We start from the raw sequence: 18,785 nt of genomic DNA, 5'->3' as shown, positions 1-18,785 counted from the left end.
GTGAGGGTGGGAGTGGGTTCCTCCCTCCCACCCGAAGGAGGTCCGAGGTGCTGCAGTAGAGCCCTGCCAAGGAGCCCAGCAGGCTGCCCGCTGCCCTGGCTCAGTCTGTGTCCTCACACACACCTGCCTGCAGCCCTTTCCAGCGGCCAACCTGCCAGAGCCCAGGCCGTGGCCTCCTTTCCCTGCTTAGCACTGGGCCTGGGTCGCCCGTTGCCTGCCACTGTGAGCCTGGCATCACATCATCCCATTGTAGGGATGATGCCTGGAGGCTTGCAGGCCCTTTTCCTCAATGTGGCCCCAGGTCTCCAGCGCCGTCTCAACTCCCACATAGGCCTGTGGCCCTGTTGCCCACCTGCTAGAGGCTTGTCTTGGGTAGCTGAGCTGCTGGACAGCCTCCACACAAATGCCATGGGTGGACCTGAGGCCGCCCAGTGCAGCCTGAGCAGTCCCCAGTCAGGTCCTGTAGCCTTGGGGCAGGAGCTGCCGTGTCCTCTTGGTTTGGCCATGGGCTTTGGGGCATGGTGGGCTGGGCACAAGAGGCGGCAGTTAAGTGGCAGATGGAGTAAGGTTTTTTGAGGTCAGGAGGCCATAGCCATCATGAATTCATGCCCGTGTGTCCTCTGAGTCATCAGGTTTCAGCTCGGTAATGCAGAGGCAGGCCTGGTCCATGGGCACATAGTCAATGGGTCCCCAGAGCACCGAGCCTACTTAGTCACCCTAACCTCCTGCCTCTGCCCTGCCAGGCCCTCCCCTGAAGGACTGTCCTCATCCAGGGACCTAGGGTATTGGACTGCCCCAGGTCGCGTGGCCTTGACCTGCTGAGGTGAGTCCTCTAGTTGGGGCGTGTGAGGCTGTGCTGTGCAGCAAGAGGGAGGCGGCGAGCTGGTCCACCCCACTACTCACACGCACACCTGCACGTGCACACACACGCCACACCTACTCAGCGTGCACACACACAATATCATGCACACACTCGCCTATGCTCGCCGTCCCTGGCTGAGCAGTATGGTGGGCCGTCGTCGTTTCCGGTGGAAAGCCCCGCTAAGCAGTTTAGTGCCTGTCACGGCGGCTTCGCCTGACCTACTTGGGGATTCGCCGTGCGAGCTGCCTCTTCTGCTGACTGCGCACTCCCGCTAGCTCAGCTTCGAGCTTCAAAAACCGTGCTCCATTTCCTGAAAAATGCTTCCCTGGTCGTTTTCTCTGCTCCCCCGCTGGCCTGCCCATCTCTTGCATTGTCAACAGTGGCCAGAGTGCCCTGGCTTAGGGGACAACTGGCTCTGCAGCCCATGCACTACCCCTCCCCAACCAACCACATTGGGGTCAGCACCCTACTTGGAGGCTTTAGTTCCTGGCCCTGTGCACCCTCTAACCCCTGTCCTTCTCTCCATCCCACCGCCCGCTGTGTGCTCAGCCTGTGCTGCCAGGCTGTGTCCCTCACTGGCTCAGCACTGCTGCCTTCTGCCGAGCAAGCCGGCCTCATTCCTGTCTCCCTTTGCCCTGCCTGTGACAGATCCCTCCCCTGCTGTCCACCTCTCCCCAGAGGTTATGGGAGCCCTAGGGGTGGTATCCACAGCCGTCCCCAGGCCCTGCCCCACAACCAGCATTTGTCCCCTTGGCACAGATTATAGAGCTGTCTGCAAGCCTCATAGCACAGGCAGGCACCCAGCAGACATGGCCAGGCCTCAGGGAATCCTGGCAACAGGCTGTGGCTGCTGGGCAGCCCCCCAGGCTTGAGGGTCCCATGCTCATCGTGGATCAGGGAAGGCTTCCCACAGGCCGTGGCTCCTGAGCTTGGGCTCAGACCTGCTCAGAACACCAGGCAGGCACACCATGTGTGCAACCGGCCAGTGCCAGGAGGGGGCACAGTACTTTGTAGGATGTGGAACTTTGCAGGGGGCTGGCATTCTGGACTGGTGGGAGGGGATAGAAGCAGTCGCCAGGGAAGACCCAAGGTCCAAGCCCACAGGGCCTTGTGACAATGAGGGGACCCACTGCAGGGTTTGAGGGGACTCGATCAAACATGTAGTTTCATACCAATAGTCAGAGCAAGTTCTGAGCTGGGGAACCCCTGCCCCCCCCCCCGCCCCAGGAGCTGTGCAGCAGAGTAGGGACCTCAGCCTGCCCAGGAGAGGCCAGGCTGGCTCTGCATTGTCGGCCGAGGCTGCTTGGCAGCCGTGCAGTTGGTGCGGAAGCCTGGACTGATCCTGGGGGCTTTGCATGGTTGGCCCTCAGGCAGAGCCAGGCTGAGATTCTGGGGTTGGGGGTGAGTTTGTGAGGGAGGGGAGTGATCCAGGGTGAGAGGAGGGCAGGGGAGGGGGACCAGCAAGGCATTTCTATCTTCTTAACAGGTAAGACTGGAGGGTGGTGGATAACAGCAGGGTCCAGAGTAGGGCTGGGAGAAGCCAAGTCCTGGGTGGGGGCTCCTCACTGAGGGGGCTGACAGGATGCCTGTCTCCGTTTTCTTCCCAGCGTCCAGTTTTCCTTTGCCCACGGCACTATATGTAGCCTTGTGCGCAGGAAGGAAATCCAGCCCCTGTCCCTGTGGTGCCACAGGTCTCTCCCATCCGCTCCCCTCCCTGGCCTGGCCCCAGTGCTGAATGACCCTGGTTCCTACATCTGGGCCTTGGACCAGATGAGGGGTTGGTTCTTGAGAGGCCCACTTTCTAGGGCCCAGCCCTATTCTTGGAGGATCTGTGCCCACCTGATCTCCAGTGTTTGTTTGAAGTGCTATTGAATCTGGTCAGCATGGGACACAGCATCCAAGTTTGAAAGTTGCCTGGCTGTGGCCTGTGCCTTCCGAGTCCACCTTATTGCCCTGCCTGCAGTCTCCTAGAGGCCCTCTTGGCCCCTTTACCACCTATACCTGAATCAGCCACTGACCCCCCACCCTGTCCTAGTAGGCTGGTCTCTAGGAGAGGGTTCTTTCTCTCGTCAGTCCCGAGGCTGGATCGCATGCACAGAGAAGGCACGGGGCCGAGAGGCTGTTGCGTAGACTCTTGAGATGCAGAGGGGCCAGACTCCCTGGAGGGCTGACTTTTGCAGGGGGGCAGGTGGAAGCCTTCAGGAGGAGCCGCTGTTCATCAAGTGAGTGTCCACCAAGCCTCAGGCTGCTGTTGCTACTGTGCGGGAGCCACCCCTGGGGTGCACGTGTGCATGCATGGGCATATACTGCTGGAGCGTGTGGAGGCTGTTTGCTCGTCTGGTGGGCACTCCCATGCCCTGCCCAAGAGGCCGCCAGTCTGGTCTCAGGCCAGCATGCTTGCATGTCAGTGTCCAAGAGGTGCGAGTCTCAGGTAAGTCCCTGCCTCAGCCACACAGGGAGCCCTGGCATCTTGTGTTGGAGACTCAGGGAGGGCAGAGCATGGTGTCCGGTGTTGGCCCTTAAACCCAAGTGTGAGTTGGAGCGTGTGAGAGCCCAGCAAGTGGGCACTCTGGGGCCTGCGCTCAGGGACCCAGCAGATACATCGGGGATGCACTGAGATGACTTCTGGGCTAAGTAGAACTTAATGGCCTCAAGGACAGCCTCCCTCTGTCCTGCCCAGACCCCTCAGAAGTAAGAGCCAGGCTCAGCTGCCCCTCTGTCCTGAACAGCCTCTTTCCTGGAAGTTGCCAGTGCTTCTGAGGAGTGGACGCAATCTTTCTGCAGACCTAGTTTTGTGGCGTGTGTGCCTGTGTGTCTTTCTCCCCCCACCACCACTTTTCATCTGAAATGTTATCTCCCCCCACCCTGTCCGTCCTTTGTGCCCCCCCAGGGGGAGAGGGGAGGCCCAGCCTCACCCCGGTGTAGTCAAGGTTATGGTGATAAATCCTGGGGCATTGTCACTTCTATTCGGAGTAAATTGGCTGGCCGCTTTCGGGCTGAAGGAAAGATAATTTGCTGTAGTATTTCAAATGGATTAGAAATGGATTTGAAGGGAAAGTTCATGCCTCCCATTACAAAGGCGAGGAAGAAGACTATCTTAAGGCACTGTTCCCTCCCTGGCCTTCATTATCCACGCTTAATACCTTTCCTATTTTCCAGCGTTAATGAAATTTCCTGGCGGCATGGGCCTGCCGGACGGATGGGAGAAGCCTTTAGATCTGCGGCTCCGTTGCAGAAAAGGAATTACAGAGCGGTGCCGTGAGGGCAGGCGCTCGCAGGGTCCTTGGCCCCGCTATTATCTCATTAATTCTATCCCCTCTTCTCTGTACAGTTCGTTTCTAAAGGCTGTCCTCTCCATTAGGGTGACAATTTACTGGAGTGCTGTGACACCCATGGCAGTGAAAAGCTACAAGGCCCCGCCCCGCACCCTGCCTTGCAGACTCAAAAGCCAGTAGGGCTGATGGAGAGGTGTGGGAAGGGGCAGAGGGCGAGCCCATGCAGCCCTTCCTGACCTCAGGCCTCCCCAGGGGCTGCCCACATCAGCTTCCTAAGTGCGAGTGCTCCATGCAAGGCTCCTGGGCTTCTGGGAGAGCCGAGCAGTGGGCAGCCCTGTCCCCATCCCCTGGAGGCCTAAGCTCCACTGCTGCTCCCATACGTGGGTCCTCGGCTGCGGATTGCCACCCCTCTGGTCTGCCCACCTGGGTCCACAGATGTCCTGTAGCTACATTCAAAATCCAGGGAGTGGATTTAAGGAGGGAACAGAGGGGGACAGATGGGTTGCTCATGATTGTCTTTAAGAATAAGCATATGGAATGACCAAGAACTTGGCTCTGGACAGAGGGTGGAAAGCTGTCCTCTACGAAGTTGATCCTCCACCTACCGCCACCTGGCCCAGGCCCCTCGCTGGCTCCTGGCTTCCTCAAGGTGGGCCCTCTGTAGGCCTCATGGGCAGAGACTCATGTTACTGGGGAAACCCCTCCCTGTCCTGCTGGTGGGGCAGGGACCCTGTGGCTTCGTCACATTGCTCTTAGTGCCGGGCTCTGCCTATGCAGCTGCCCTTAGGGAGGGGCAGGTGGAGAACAGGTTCAGTACCTGCCCCAGGACACCTCTGGAGAGAGGCCTGGCGGGGTCCTCAGTTGGGACACATTTCTACAGATGAATTCTCACAGGGCTGGGCCTTGGATAGCGGTTGGGCACAGGTCTGGCTGCCTCCTGTCCCTCATGTTTTCTGGTGGCCAGGGACAAACAGCCATGCTTGGGAGAAGGGGGTGATTGGAAGGGTTGTTGTGAGGGCAGGACCTGCCTGGATCCCAGGTCAGGGCCCAAGAGGCAGAGATGTGACTGGCCTGGTGGGGAGGGGGGGAAAATGGTATACCTAGGGACTCTGGGCAGTGAGACAGTTAGGGATTCTGGGTAGTGGGGGCCAGGGCAGTCCTAGGGGCCTGCCAGACCCCTGAGCTCAGTTTTGGACTCAGGATTTGGGATCAAGATAGACATCACTCATGTGGCACCCACCTTTGAGCCTCCAGAACCAGCAGGGCTCTGGTATGGGAGAAGACCTCTCGTGTTATGGCCGCCAGTCCTCGTGACTCAGCCCCTAGTGCAAGCCCAGGGTATAGGGCCGGTGCCCATGGGGTTCCGAAGTCTGATGGGAACCTGGAGCTTAGGGTCTGGCCCACTTTACCCTGCCCTGGAACAGCACAGGGGTCCAGCAGGTGCTTCTCTCCTGCCCAGACAGAACCCTGGGGGAACCACAGGAACATGTGGTGGGTGCCCTTTGGCTGGACTCTTTCCCTCTAAGACCAGTGTTCGTAAACGTGAATTTTAATTAAGGGAAACTGGGTCAAGTGCCTTCCGCGGCCTGCCTGCCTGTTTGTACTTACACTGCAGCTTTGGTCCCCAGAGTGCTCGCTCACTTCGCTCACATTATCTCTCTAATGGGGCCACAGAGGCCACCAGCTAGTGAGAGTTACCCCAGCTTGCAGATTGAGAGACCAGGGTCCACAGAGACAGTGGTGCTGAGCTCAGGGGACAGCAGTAGTCTCAGAACAGGGCTGCTGCACCCCTCAGCACCCACATTTCTGAGTGGCTTCCCATGGGTGGCAGGGTGAGCTGTGTGAGAGTGCTGTGACCAGACCATCTACAACTCACCTGTCCAGCCAAGCAAGTGAGACCCACCTGCTGTTCCTCAGCAGCCCCAGTCTGAGATCACTCCTCCTTGGCCTGGATGACTGGGGAAGGGTCTCCTACAACTGCAGAACCAGGCACTCCCCACGGGGAGCATTTTTCATAGCTTGCTTCCCTCAGGAACTGGGCTGTGGGCTGCAGGACAGTGAGGGCCGGTGGGAAGGGCATAGCCCTGCACATTCCTGGGTTGACTGACCTTCCCTCCTACTTGAGCTGTCCCCTTGACTGCTCCCTGAGCTGATGTGAAGGCTGCCTTGGACTCTGTTGATAGATAGCTGTGCCCGGATAGAAAGTTTGAGGCCAGCCTTAGCAACTTAGCGAGGCCCTCAGCAACTTAGACTATGTCTCAAAAAAGCGGGGGCTGGGGATGTAGCTCAGTGGTTAAAAAAAATAGAACTGTGCCCATGGCCCAGACTTGCCACAGGGTGCCACATAACAGTCGATGGTCATGTTGTGTCCCCAGCAGAGCCTGAGCACATATAGAATCTAGGCTTGATTTGTGGAAACACCTCACTTTTGAAATGCTTCCTGAGTCAACTGGTCTCTGTGCCAGGCCCCTGGGCTCACCTGGCTGCTGGGCACTGAGTCCTCTCCTCGGGGAGAGCCTGCTCCTGTCACAGCTGGGCAGAGGCTGCTGGGCTGGTGGGCGTCATCACAGCCTTTCCACATCTTGGGGAATGCGGGGCGTCGGGCAGGATGGGGCTAGGAAGGGAGTAGGGCGGCCACTGGGACTGGAGGTCCTTCTAGCCCACATCTCTCCTCCTGGCCTGCGCTCCGCTCATCCTGTGGCTGCTCCGGGACTCTTGAGCGCGTGGCCTCCAGGGAACTCTTTCCCCAGATGGCTGACCTGATTGGGTCTGCCAGCTGCCCCACAGGCCCTGGTGCAGGGCTCTCTCAGGGAGAGGGACAAGGAAGGGAAGGACAAGTGGCACTCCTACCTCTGGGGCAGGTCTGAGAAAGGGGGCCACCAGCCTTGGCAGAGACTTCACTGATGCCCTCTACAGGTGACAAGTGACCAGGCCATTCCCTGCATCCCATCAAGATGTAGGTACCGCCAGGCGAGGTGGCGCACTCCTGTAATCCCAGTGGCTTGGGAGACTGAGGCAAGAGTATTGCGAGTTCAAAGCCAGCCTCAGCAAAAACGAGGTGCTAAGCAACTCAGCGAGACCCAGTCTCTAAATAAAATACAACATAGGGCTGGGGACGAGGCTCAGTGGTCGAGTGCCCCTGGGTTCAATCCCTGGTACAAAAAAAAAAAAAAAAAAGGTGACGTCGGTACCCTGGCAACTGTCCTCCCTGAAGTTTGGGGGCCAGCCCAGGCTAACTGTGTCCAAGGGAAGGGCCTTCCCCATCGCCCCGAGGGGACCCCCAGGTTCCCAGCCAGGTTGGGCAACACCACCTTCTGTTACTTCTTGTCAGAAGTCCCTGCTGCCACAAAAGCACCCCTGCAAAGGGGCAGGGGACAGAGGCCTGGTGCCTGGACTCCTGGCCCAGGACTGCCCTGACTGCAGGTTGTCCCAAGCAGCAAGTGCTCTAGGCTGGCCTGGCCTCCCTGACCTTGCCATTAACCACCAAAGCTCCAAGCCTTCCTGGGTCCCATCTGATGGGCATTTTGCTGTCTCTGCAGGTCCCTGGTGCTGAACCGCCTGCGTCCTACTGTGACCGGGGGCGGGAAAGCCCCACCTGGGTCCCCTCGGTGGGGCAAAGGCTACCGCTGCATTGGAGGAGTGATGTACAAGGTGTCTGCCAACAAGCTGTCTAAGACCTCCAGCCGGCCAGGTGATGGGGGCAGCAGGGCCATCTTGGGCACTGGGGAGCATGTGATGGGGTACTGCAGGCCAGCTTGTCTGTGAAGGCCTCGACCAGCTCCAGCCGCCTCCCTCAGGCCTGGAGCTCACGGTGCTCCCCAGGGGAGCACAGCGCAGCTGGACGAGCTCTCCTCTTGTATATGTGCCAGCCTCGGTAGGCCAATGGGACAGCATGGCAGGGAGGGCGCCGGGAGGCCTGCAGCCCTGCCATCCCCTGGGAAGGCCAGCGCCTGCCTCTTCGCTTGGCCGAGCAGCCTCTGGTTTTCCATGAGCTTTGCTCATGGACAGGAGATAAGCCAGGTGTAGGGAGCACGCCTGGGCGGGCGAGCACCTGGGGCCTCATGCCTCTTTGCCAACTGTCACAGGTCCAAACCTCCCTGCCCAGGAGACGGGCACGAGAAAGGAAGTGCTCTGGACATGATCATTGCATAAATTAGCTAGAGGAATGTTTTGGTTTCAGTTTTACCTCCTCGTCCATCAAAAAAAGGATTATAGGCCAGCCTTGGGACCCAACAGCCCCACCTACCCACCAGAGGGGCTGGGGGAAGAAGAGGCTCATCCCAGGAGGTAGTGGGGTGCCCAAGGCATCATCTGCAGCGGGCAAGGCAGATATAAGGGAGCCTTCCTCCCAGAAGCTGGCCCCCCTGGCTGCTCCCACCCGGCTGTGTTCCCAGGTCCTGTCTCCAGGGCCCAGGGGCTTCCGAGCTGCCGGTTTTCTAGCCAGGATGTACTGGGGAGGTGGTTCCTGACAGTGGCACTTAGGCTGGGAAGAGCCAGGTAAATTCTCCAGAGGGCTTGGCTCTGCTCTGCCCCTGGGCCAGTTCTCTTCTGTCCGCGCCTGTGGTCTCACCTCTGCCTCACTCTTCCAGTGTTCAGTGACCAGGTCTTCTGACCACCAAGGGGATGCTGCCTTGGGTTGGGGTACAGGTCCTCTCATCACCCTGAGTGCCCACTCTGGTCACTTCTGACCCCAGAGCCATGCCTGCTGAAGGAGTGACCACTGCCTACTGGCAGCAGCATTTCTGGCCCTGCTGCAGTCTCTGTGCCCGGACCCTGCTGTGTAGCCATTGCCGGACCAGAACATTCACACCAGGGCTCAGTGGTTCCTCTGGACTCTCCTCAGGGTCCTGACCTCAGGCCCCAGCACCATCCTGTGGCTGGGTCCTGCTGCCCACATGTGCTGCACTGGGTATGACTGTGGGGTGGGGCTGTACCCACTGTCCTGACTCCTCACATCCCCTCATGGCCACAGAAGATGGCTGGGAGAGATCTGAAGGCCAGCAGGGGAGTGGTGTCCTTTACTGAAGCCAGGCTGCTGCCCTGAGGCTGGTGGAGCTTGGGGAGGGAGGGCTGGGCTGTCACTGCTCACTGGGAAGCTGCCTCCTGCTCCCAGGACCCCCGGGCCAAATGCTGAGCTCGCAGAATCCACCTTCCCACTTACACACATGGTAGAGCCCTGGTGGCCACAGAGCTCCTGACATCACCAGGCCGTGGACAGTCTGTCCCGGGCACCCTTGCCCACTGGCCTCCGCTCTGGCTTGGCACTCTTCTGTCCTGGCAGCCACCCAGAGCCTGCCACTGTGGAGCCCAGCTGTATGAGGGAGCATCAGGAGAGAGCAGGGCGGGTCCCAGGGCCTCCTCCCTGCAGGCTGCAGGTGGTGGGGTTGGGGGTCATGGCCTTCCACCAAGCAGGGCTGTGATTGTTCATGTCCTGCAGACCAGCCTTGGCAGCCACTGGGGGCAGTCCTGGGCTTGGCCTTCCCTCCTGGGAAGGGGTGTGGGGCAAACGGGCAGAGGCGGCCTGACAAAGCCACACCCTTCCAAGGAGGTAGTAGACAGGGAAGTAGCGGGCGAACGGGGCAGCTCCAGCTGCTTGGACCCCTGCATGGCCCCCACTTCACTGTGAGGAGGAAGGTGGATGGTCCCCAGCTGTGGGCTGCTGCTGACTGGCCCACTTAGATGAATTATAATTAAAGAAATAAATTTCCTCCCCTGGTGTCAGCGAAACTTTGACTTCAACAAGAAAGTGTAGCCCTCCTTGGAGGGAGAGGGATTCCTTCTCCCCTCTCAGCTGCCCTTTTGGGTCCACAAGAATAGTCAGCATCTGCTCCTGGTTGCCCTGGGTTGCTTTAGCTAATCCCCTCCCTCCCAGGCCCACCTTCCACCCAAAGGGCACAACCCTTAGACTCCTTCCCACATACTTTGGCCTGGAACCTGTATCCTCAGCTGACTGGTTTATACTGGGGCCACCAAGAGCCTGGCCGTCTCTGCAGTGGGTACAAGTGCCAGGTCTGTCGGTAGAGCTGCTGGGCTCAGGCTCGGCTCACGCTGGAGGCAGGGCTGGCTCTGGGATTGTTCTGAGCTCCCAGACCTGTGGGTCAAGTGAGGCAGAAGCAGGTTGTGGTCCCCACCTGGTTGCTGACTACCTGTCGCGTGTTCTGGGCAAGTGGGCTTTCTGTGGCTCCTCATCTGTGCCCTTCTCACTCCTCCTAGGTGCCACGAGGTCATAGAAGGGCACATGAGGGAGGCCCTGCCAACTGCTGCCCCCAGAGTCAAAAGCTGCTGGGTCACTGAGGCCCTGCCCCTTGCTGCGTGTCCCTGGGGCGCCCTCTGCTGTTTTGGTCTTCTTCCCAGGCCTGCAGGTGCTCTCAGCTGAGCAGGCCCCGGCTTGGGTAGCTCCTCCTCTGACTTCCTGGGAATGGACAGGCCAGCCTGGCAGTGGGCCTGGGGATGGCATGTGAGCTCGTCCCTGTGCTCCCCAGGCTGTGCAGGGCTAGTGAGAGCCAGGGGTACTGAGGACCTGGTGCCCAGTGGTTCCCTTGGAGGGCCCATGGGCAGGAGGCAGGAAGCAGATGGGGGCACCAGGCATGGGTGGTGCTGGAGGGAGCCAGTGTCTATTTTGGGAAGCACCAGGAAAGTGAAGTTCTCTAGAATGTGCAGCAGAGGCAGCACCTCGCGCTCCCGAGGTTGGGGCTCGCCTGAGTTTCCTGCACCTCCAGTTGCCTGTTTTAAGCTACTTCTGCTTTATGTGCATTTTTAACACTGTGCAGCATTTGGAAAGGTGCCTCCCGTTCTTGTCAAAACTCCCACTATGAGCCCCACACTGGCGTGCTTTTAAGAGCAGAAAGTGGAAAGAGGGAAAAACTGCCCCCCTCAGGTCCTGACAGGCAGCATGTGACACCACCGTGTCCCTGACTGGGAGCAGATGGCGCCAGTGTCACCAGCAGCCTGGGTGACAGCCCAGGAAACAAGAGCTCATTGACAGGCTATCAAATTGCACGTCATTCACTGTGAAGGCTGGCAGGTGCAAGGGTGCGTCTGTGCCACCTGGACAGGCATCCACTGCCACCCTGTGGACAGGTGTCCCCAGCTGGGAACGTAGGCCACCCTGGGCATCCCCACCCCACCGCCACACCCCTTTGTCTTTGTTGATCCCCACCCCCGTCCCCTCATCCCTCCTTGTGCCCTCATCCCCCTACCCCCAGGCATCATTTCCAGCCCCACTCACCCAGCTGTCCGGGCTTGGGCCACCCTGCAGCAGAACTCCTCCCTCCCACTGGGGATCTTGCCGCTTAACCCTGGAGATGCCCTTTCTGAACTTGGGGATGCTGAGGCTGAGGGTAGGAGACCCACTGGTCTGAGGGGCCACAGAGCTCCAGCAGTACAGTGCCAAGTCTTCCCTCAGGGTCTCTGCAACTCAGAGCAGCAGGCAGCCTTCGCCTGGTGGGCACAGTCTGTGCTTGACTTGCTCCCGTTGTCTCTGGAGGGCCAGGGTGTGACAGCACCACCCAACATGGCCCAGGGAACTCCAAGGGCTGAGCCACTAACTCCTGGATGCCAAGGAAGGAGGGTCTGAGGTCCAGCCAGTGGGGTGTGAAGGAGTTGAGGTTTGGAGAGGCCGTGGGTCATGCCAGAACCTGGAGAGAGGGGCCACACTGGAGATGGGCTCACAGATGCCCTGGGGGAGGGGAGTTCTGAAGCATCGTCCCCCAGACCTGCACTGGCAGTCTGCCGTGAGAGCAGGGACTAGCTGAGTGAGTCTAGGCACCCTGGAACATCCCTTTTAAAAACCCCAGATGGTTTTGTCATCACCTCAGGCCCTCAGAATTTCTGCATGATGTCACTTCTGCCTCTTAGCACCGTATTCATTTCAGCAGCTGCCCTGTAGGAAATGGGATCTGGTCTGGGAAGGGTCATGTGCGTATTTGAGGAACCCAGGGAAACAGTCTGAGTAGGCCCTGCCCTGCCTGGGCCTCCCCGCAATCCTGGGACTGGCCTGTGCCTTTAAAAGGCAGGCCCCTCCTTTTGCAGGCCCCCTTCCTCACTGACCGCTGTCCCCCACGTTGGTCCCTTTAATTCTAAGGGGACCCCAATTCATGTCACTGCTATCCTCACACCATATTAATGATCTCAGAAAAGCTAAGCCGATCTGATCTTCAGTCTCATCTTCATGCTTGGGATTTTAGGGACTATCTGGAAAGGTACCTCCAAAATTGCAAGTGATAAGCCACACTTGCACCTGGGCCAGACCCCTGAGTGTGAGGCTCCCACCAAACCATCTGCATTTCCAAAGCCAGGCCACATGTGGTCCACATTCACTGCCTTGTCTAAGCAAACCCCTCCCGGTCCTACTCTGGGGCTCTGGCAGGAGGCGGTACCCCCACCAGTGTCAAAGCCTGGAAAGGGCCTCGGCCTGAGGACCTGCCCCATGAGACGCCTGGCTGCCAGGGTGGGCTTGTAGGTGGGCGGAAACCAGCTGGTGGGATAGCCCATCCAGCCTCAGATGTGGCTTGGGAAACCCAGCTGGCTGCAGGCCACTCACTTATCCCTGAGCAGTCCAGTCCCCTGAAGGGGGCTGCCTGGCATGCCAGCTCTGAGGGCACCAACAGGAGCCCTGCCTGGCCCCAACCATGACGCTGTGTCCCTAGAGGGCGGGGCTGTGGGCAGCCTTCTGCAGGAGGCAGCCGTGCTGGAGCCCAGGGCTGAGGACCCTGAGGGGGCATTGGCCAGGTGGAACTGTGGAAAGAGGATGGGCTGGGCTGCGGCCTGATAGGACCCTCTCCTCTCCCTGCTACAGGCCGAATGGATCCTACCAGCAGCTGTAGCCGCTCCCATGCCAGGTGCGTCCCTCGGGGGCTGGGCAGGTGGGGCTCACTGCTCATCCTTGGGCTCATGAACCTCTCGCTGTCCACAGCCGAGCGATCCAGCGCAGCTTGGCCATCATCCGCCAGGCGAGGCAGAAGAGAGAGAAGAGGAAGGAGTACTGCATGTACTACAACCGTTTTGGCAGGTGCAACCATGGCGAGCGCTGCCCCTACATCCACGACCCTGAGAAGGTGGCCGTGTGCACCAGGTGCCCAGCTGGCTTCGCCCCGGGTGAGGGAGTCTGTGTGGGGTCTTGCCTCCATCCCTGGCAGCCTTCTCCAACTCCCCTGTCCTGTGCTACCACAGGTTTGTCCGGGGAACCTGCAAGAAGACAGATGGGACCTGTCCCTTTTCCCACCATGTGTCCAAAGAGAAGGTAAGTGCTATTGCTTGTCCCCTGAGCTTTGGCCAGCAGCCCTGCCCCTGTGGGCCTTTCATCCCCATGTGTGGGCGGTGCCATGGCTGCCTTTTAGCTGAAGTAGCTAACTGGGGACTTTGGGGGGGGGGGTCCCACGCACCACACATAGGGGTCGGTCTTCCCTGTCCCTCCAGCACCCAGCCTTGCCAGATGTGTAGGCCCCCCAGTGATGCCAGGCTTCTCTCCATCACCGCCTCATGCACAGGAGAAGGTGGCCCTGTGCGTGCCCCTGGAGTACAGGACCAAGACCTCACCTGCCTCCTCAGGCCTGGATTTGGCTAGTAGTGGGCATTTTGAGAGTTCTCCTGGAGGCTGCAGGTTCCCCTAGGCAGAGGTGGGGACAGGAGAGCCGCCACAGGGAACTGGGAAGGGACCACCTATAGGGCGGCCACGGCTAGAAGGGTTCGTGTGTTCTGGCCTGCATGACTCCATAGACTTATTCAAGCCAGGGAGGGTCCCCTACCTGGGGGATTGAGAGTGCTGAGGTCTGTGATTCATGCTGGCTAAAGCTCCCAGAGCCTGGGGCAGGAGGCCAGGGGGCCTTGCCCCATGCCGAGGCCTGCCCACAGGCCCTGGGAACCCAGCCTGGCCATGGGTGTGGGGAAGGGCTGGGTGTGGGGCTGCAGCTGAAGGAGGCGTGTGGGCAAGGCCCACTGCTGCTCCGACAGCTTTTCCCCTTGAGGAGCTTGGAGAGAATCAGCATTTTTCTCCCTAATCGCGCTTCGAAACTCTGTCGTGAGCAATTTGGAAATTCACGTCGAGTTTCGGGTTCATTAAGCGCCAGCTCCAAAGCCGGTGCACACTCCACACTGTCTAATGTGTGGGCCCGCACCAGCGCCCTGAATTAATGTTATTGTTATTTGTGTGGACGTGGTAGGGTGCAAACAAGGTTAATTGAAATGAGAACGCAGTTTCCTCTTGGTAACGGCCCCGCTCTGACAGCCAGGAGGAGCTCCGTTTGGTGTAAGAGTTGGCTTTATTATCCCTTTTTATTAGAGCTAATTTGGGCTCTATATCAAAAACCACATTAAGGGAATTGTCTGCAGCCGCACCACCACCAGCCCCAAACAGGGCCCCCAGCCCCTCTCCCCTCTGCGGCTGCAGTTAAAAGACAATTAAAAATAAACTCTTGCTCAGTAAATCACCCTTTGTTTCTTTGATTTCTCCCTCCTTCCCCCTTAGCTCCAGGGCTGGTGCCCAGGCCTTTTCTTCCCTTCTTGGCCCTCAGACAGGTTCCTGCCCCTACCTTATATTTCACCCTAGAAAAGTGACATTTTACAGCTTCTGGGTGCCCCAGAACCATGGAGGGCTCCCCAAGCCCACCGCTGGCCTCAGTGCTGAGCAACTTGGGCAAGCCAGGACTCTCAGTGTGGGCAAGGAGGTGACTCCCTGGGGGTGAGAGTGGGGCGTCTGACCCAGGGCCTCAGGAGGGGGTCCCAGGGAAGTCCTGCTGAGGCCTTCGGGTGGGCTCCATACTGGACCAGGGCAAGTGACACCACTGCACTCCCCCAGATGTCCCAGGAAGGAGCTGGTGTCTGGCCCACAAGGGGAGCAGGGAGTCTCCCGGAAGTTTTAGAAACATGCCCTGCTTCCTTCCCTGGGTGACCCCACCCAGCTCCTGTTCACGAAGGCCTCAGTTTTGCCCCCTGGGAGAGGGGTGGACTGCATTTCTTACCTCTCCCAACCCAGATGGTGATAACAAGCAGCAGCCCCGGCCAGAGGTCAGTGGGGCTGCGGCTCTGTGCTGGGGAAGGAAGAGGGAAAGTCAGGCTGGGCTCATGAACCTCTGTGCAGCCTGCCAGGGGCATCCATGCTGCCTATACTGGGCCCTCAGATCTCCCCTGAGCCCCTCCTGTTGCCAGGCTTCAGTGCCACCCTGTGGTCAGGGCCAGACCAAGCCTGCTCCAAGACACATGTCAGGTGGCTAGAGAATCTCCAGCTTGATGCCTGGCCCTAAGGCTCTCCTGTGTGAACACTGGCCCCGTGGGCTGTGACTCCCGGGCATCTGGGCCATGGTTAGTGGCTGGAAGTCCAGACTGCCGTCTTGCCCTGGACACTGAGGGATTTGGGGGATAGTATACCTGCCCCAAGACCCCTCAGGCTGACAGAGTGAGGGTAGATGTGCTTCTGGGTCACCTAGGAAGGGGGGTCTGACTGTGAGCAAGCAGCTCCCTTGCCCAGCAGGATGCATCCACTTCACCCCTGTAGGGGCCACAGTGGGACCCTGGACAGGGCCTCTGCGTCCTTGTGCTGCTGCCTGTAGAGCGGCTGTGGTTGCTAGGGCGTGGGTCGCTGGCCCTCACCGTCTGCCCTCCCTCCCGCAGATGCCTGTGTGCTCCTACTTTCTGAAGGGGATCTGCAGCAACAGTGACTGCCCCTATAGCCACGTTTACGTGTCTCGGAAGGCCGAGGTCTGCAGCGACTTCCTCAAAGGTTATTGCCCGCTGGGTGCCAAGGTGAGGCCCGCAGGCAGGCATGGGCAGCCTCCCACAGCCCTGACCTTACGTCTCCCTCACAGGCAACTCTGGCCCAGTGACTTGCCAGGGGCTTGTGCAGTGTGAGCCGAGGGAAAGTGAGGCCAGAGTACCCAGGTCCCCCAGGGCAGCAGGGTGTACAGTGGGTTCACCCCACTGCATGGTGGGCCAGGGATGCAATGGCTGGGGAGGCAAAACCCCTGAGAGACTGCCGTGGGGTGAAGGGGGGTGCAGGTCAGGGTTGGAAGAGCTGTGGGTAGGTATGGAGCCGTGGCCATCTTAGGGTGGCAGATGTTGGTAGCCCACACCCACATTGCCTGGGATGGAAGGGCTGGGCAGAGCTGAGGGGTTGTCCAGAGGGGCAGGTGAGCCTAGGGTGAGCTGAGGCTGGACCTACTGGAAGTAGGTGGGCAGTGCCAGGTGGGCAGTTAGTGAACTGCTCTCAGGGGACTGGCTTGCCTTGTCCCAGCCCCTCACAGTTGCCTGTCTGGCTGCCAGGGCAGCTCAGTCTCGCCTGTGGAAGAAGGGGAGTTCCAGTGGGGAACTTCCTTGGCCGAGCAAGCGGGGCCTTCCCCTCATTCACTAGGATCCTTCCTGATTCAGGGGGCTGGCCAGAGGACCCTGCAGGCCTGACCCAGTGGGACCCTTTTCCCCAGCCTCCCACAAGACCTGGGCCAGGGGCCATAGAGAGAACTCTTCAGTCCCTGGCACCCTGAGAGCATCTGTGTTGCACAACCCAGGGGCCTTATGGCAAGGCCCACTCCTGCCCCTTCTAGCTGCAAAGCCTGGGAACATGGTCCTGTGGTGGGCCTGCAGATTGGAGGGAGGACCCCCAATGAAGGTGAGGTCACCAAGCACCAGGGTTGTGTGAGTGCTGGGCCACGCCCCCCCCCCCAAGAGCTGGAAAGGCCCAGGTGGCACGCACAGGAGCACCTCCCTCACTGGCTGCACTTGAGAGGACCCACATAGGAGCTCGCCAACACCTGCCCTGCATCCCTAGAGGTCTGACATCCGCTTCCAGGGAAGACCTGAGACAGTGGGTCCCTGGAGCCAGCCCTGACTCCTGCTGCTGCACTGCCTGCTCACAACATGGGCCCTAACGTGGAGCTGGGGGTCACCTTGATGGGCACCTGGGCACTGGGCAGGGAAACCCTCCAGGCCCTGGTCCAGGTAGGGGGGCAGGACCCATGGAGGCAACAGACAATTATTGTAAAATATTCCAATTTAAATGAAAGTATCAAAGCGATATTTAAGTTCTGCTTCTATTAGTGGAAGTGCTTACTGTGTACGTTTCTGCGCGTCAGGCTGCGTCCTGCCACATGATGGATAGCAGCTTGTGATTACATAGGGGAAAGCGCTGAGCAGGCCAGATCCAGCAGCAGGGAGGCAGCAGCCTGGACCTCGAAGGGTTAATTTTATTCTCTAAATAATAGGAAAAATGCTGAGTCGTCACCTTGCGCCTGGAGTGCGAGTCCTCAGTGGGCCCCAGAGAGCTTGCGGTATTCCACTGAATCAAGTGGAATTGTTAACCTTGCTTCATGAAGCCATGCTTGTTAAAGAGGTGCACTCCCTTCTCTCCTGAATAATTCAGGCTGGGAGTAAATCTATGCTCCTTCCCTTTCTCATGGCCAGGCTCAGAAGTCAGTTTCCTCCAGACAGACAGCCCCAGGCCAGCTGTCCCCACCCTCCTGGACTTTAGGACAGATTGGTCATGCAGGCCAGTTGTCTTGCACGCCTCTCACCCTGGGGGTCTGACATGACCTCTGCCTAGAGCAGGGAGTGGCAGGTGTGGGCTGTGTTCCCTTTGCCTCCTGGCAGTAGTCACAGGGGCTAGCCTTGACTGCTGGATAGATATGAGGCCAGGAGGCTCTCTGCCTGTCTCCTCCTGGTTTTGCACATTATGTGGGAATCTTGAAGCCCTTGATGTTTCCGGTCGGTCGCTGAATTCATTTTCCATCTTTCCTCCCACAAACACTGTGAGCCGGTGCCCTGCGTGGAAGAGCACCCTTGTCTGCCTCTCCATTCTTCTGTGTGTCTGCATGCACTTTTAACTTATCGCTCCCGTTGCTCCCGTTTGGCTGCCCGAGGCCTTTGCTGCTGGCTCCTGTCCCACGTGCAGCCCCGGAGTGTCTAGAGCTCTTCCCTCATCTCTGGTCTCACAGAAAGCTCCAGCTCTGGAATGGCCACTTGCCCAAGAGTCTTGGTTCCTTTGGGGCTTGTTTAAAACGGGCGTTCAGGTGTTGGATGTGGCAGAGCGCCCTGTCGCCAGCCCGTGCGCAGAGCTGGGGATGCGTGTGGGCAGCTGTCCTTCTCAGGGTGTGTGTGTGTTCTGCTCAGCCTGCTTCGCCATGCCTGCCAGTGGCCAGACCCACCTCCATGGCCTGGCAAGTGCTGGGCTTCAGCTCCCGTAGTCTGCCCACTCTGGTGCTCCTGGAACCCCGCCCTTACCCTTCTGCTCTAAGCAGAGGTCACATCAGCTCCTCCAAGGGCCACTCAGAGTACCTGCTGTTCTGATGCAGTGGTCCCATCGCCACACATCACCCTCGCCAGGTGTCCTTTGTTCAGTCAAAAATCCTTATTTTTTCTGTGGGGCGTAGACCTGGCGTGGTGTCGACCTGGCGTGGTATTCTTGGCTTGCAGGCTGTGGGTCTGTGCAGGGCCTGCCCCACCCACGCTCTCCGAGAGCCTCTGCCTCTGCTTCTGCTGGCTTCACTGGCCATGGCAAGCAAGGCAGTGTGGTGACAGGTCCTGCCACCCTCCAGGGCTGTTTCCTTTTTGTAAATTAGAAGGCCATTGTGGTAAAGGGGCCACACCCCTGCATGCTCACTGGGGTTAGTTAGTTGTTAATTGGCAAGTCAGCGGGGATCATACTCAGTGCTCCTCTTCTCCCC

General features: G+C 59.1%; 1 protein-coding gene across 4 annotated transcripts in view; it reads left to right on the top strand.

Annotated features, from left to right (window-relative positions):
* The window catches only part of Zc3h3 (zinc finger CCCH-type containing 3), an 81,888-nt gene that overhangs the window by 47,785 nt on the left and 15,318 nt on the right, over window positions 1-18,785 (top strand). For 3 of the 4 annotated variants that reach the window (XM_048802278.1, XM_048802281.1, XM_048802279.1), the window contains exons 5-9: window positions 7,677-7,828; window positions 12,935-12,977; window positions 13,052-13,210; window positions 13,309-13,378; window positions 15,745-15,876. In XM_048802278.1, coding sequence (XP_048658235.1) covers window positions 7,677-7,828; window positions 12,935-12,977; window positions 13,052-13,210; window positions 13,309-13,378; window positions 15,745-15,876 — 556 coding nt within the window. The remainder of the gene's footprint in view (window positions 1-7,676; window positions 7,829-12,934; window positions 12,978-13,051; window positions 13,211-13,308; window positions 13,379-15,744; window positions 15,877-18,785) is intronic. The other variant, XM_048802280.1, reaches the window with a different exon arrangement.

The sequence above is a fragment of the Marmota marmota genome, unplaced genomic scaffold (genome assembly GCF_001458135.2).
Source record: "Marmota marmota marmota unplaced genomic scaffold, marMar, whole genome shotgun sequence".
In the NCBI taxonomy this organism is placed as follows: domain Eukaryota; kingdom Metazoa; phylum Chordata; class Mammalia; order Rodentia; family Sciuridae; genus Marmota; species Marmota marmota.
The sequence above is the reverse complement of the archived record's forward strand: the minus strand, read 5'-3'. Positions and strand labels throughout refer to the sequence as shown.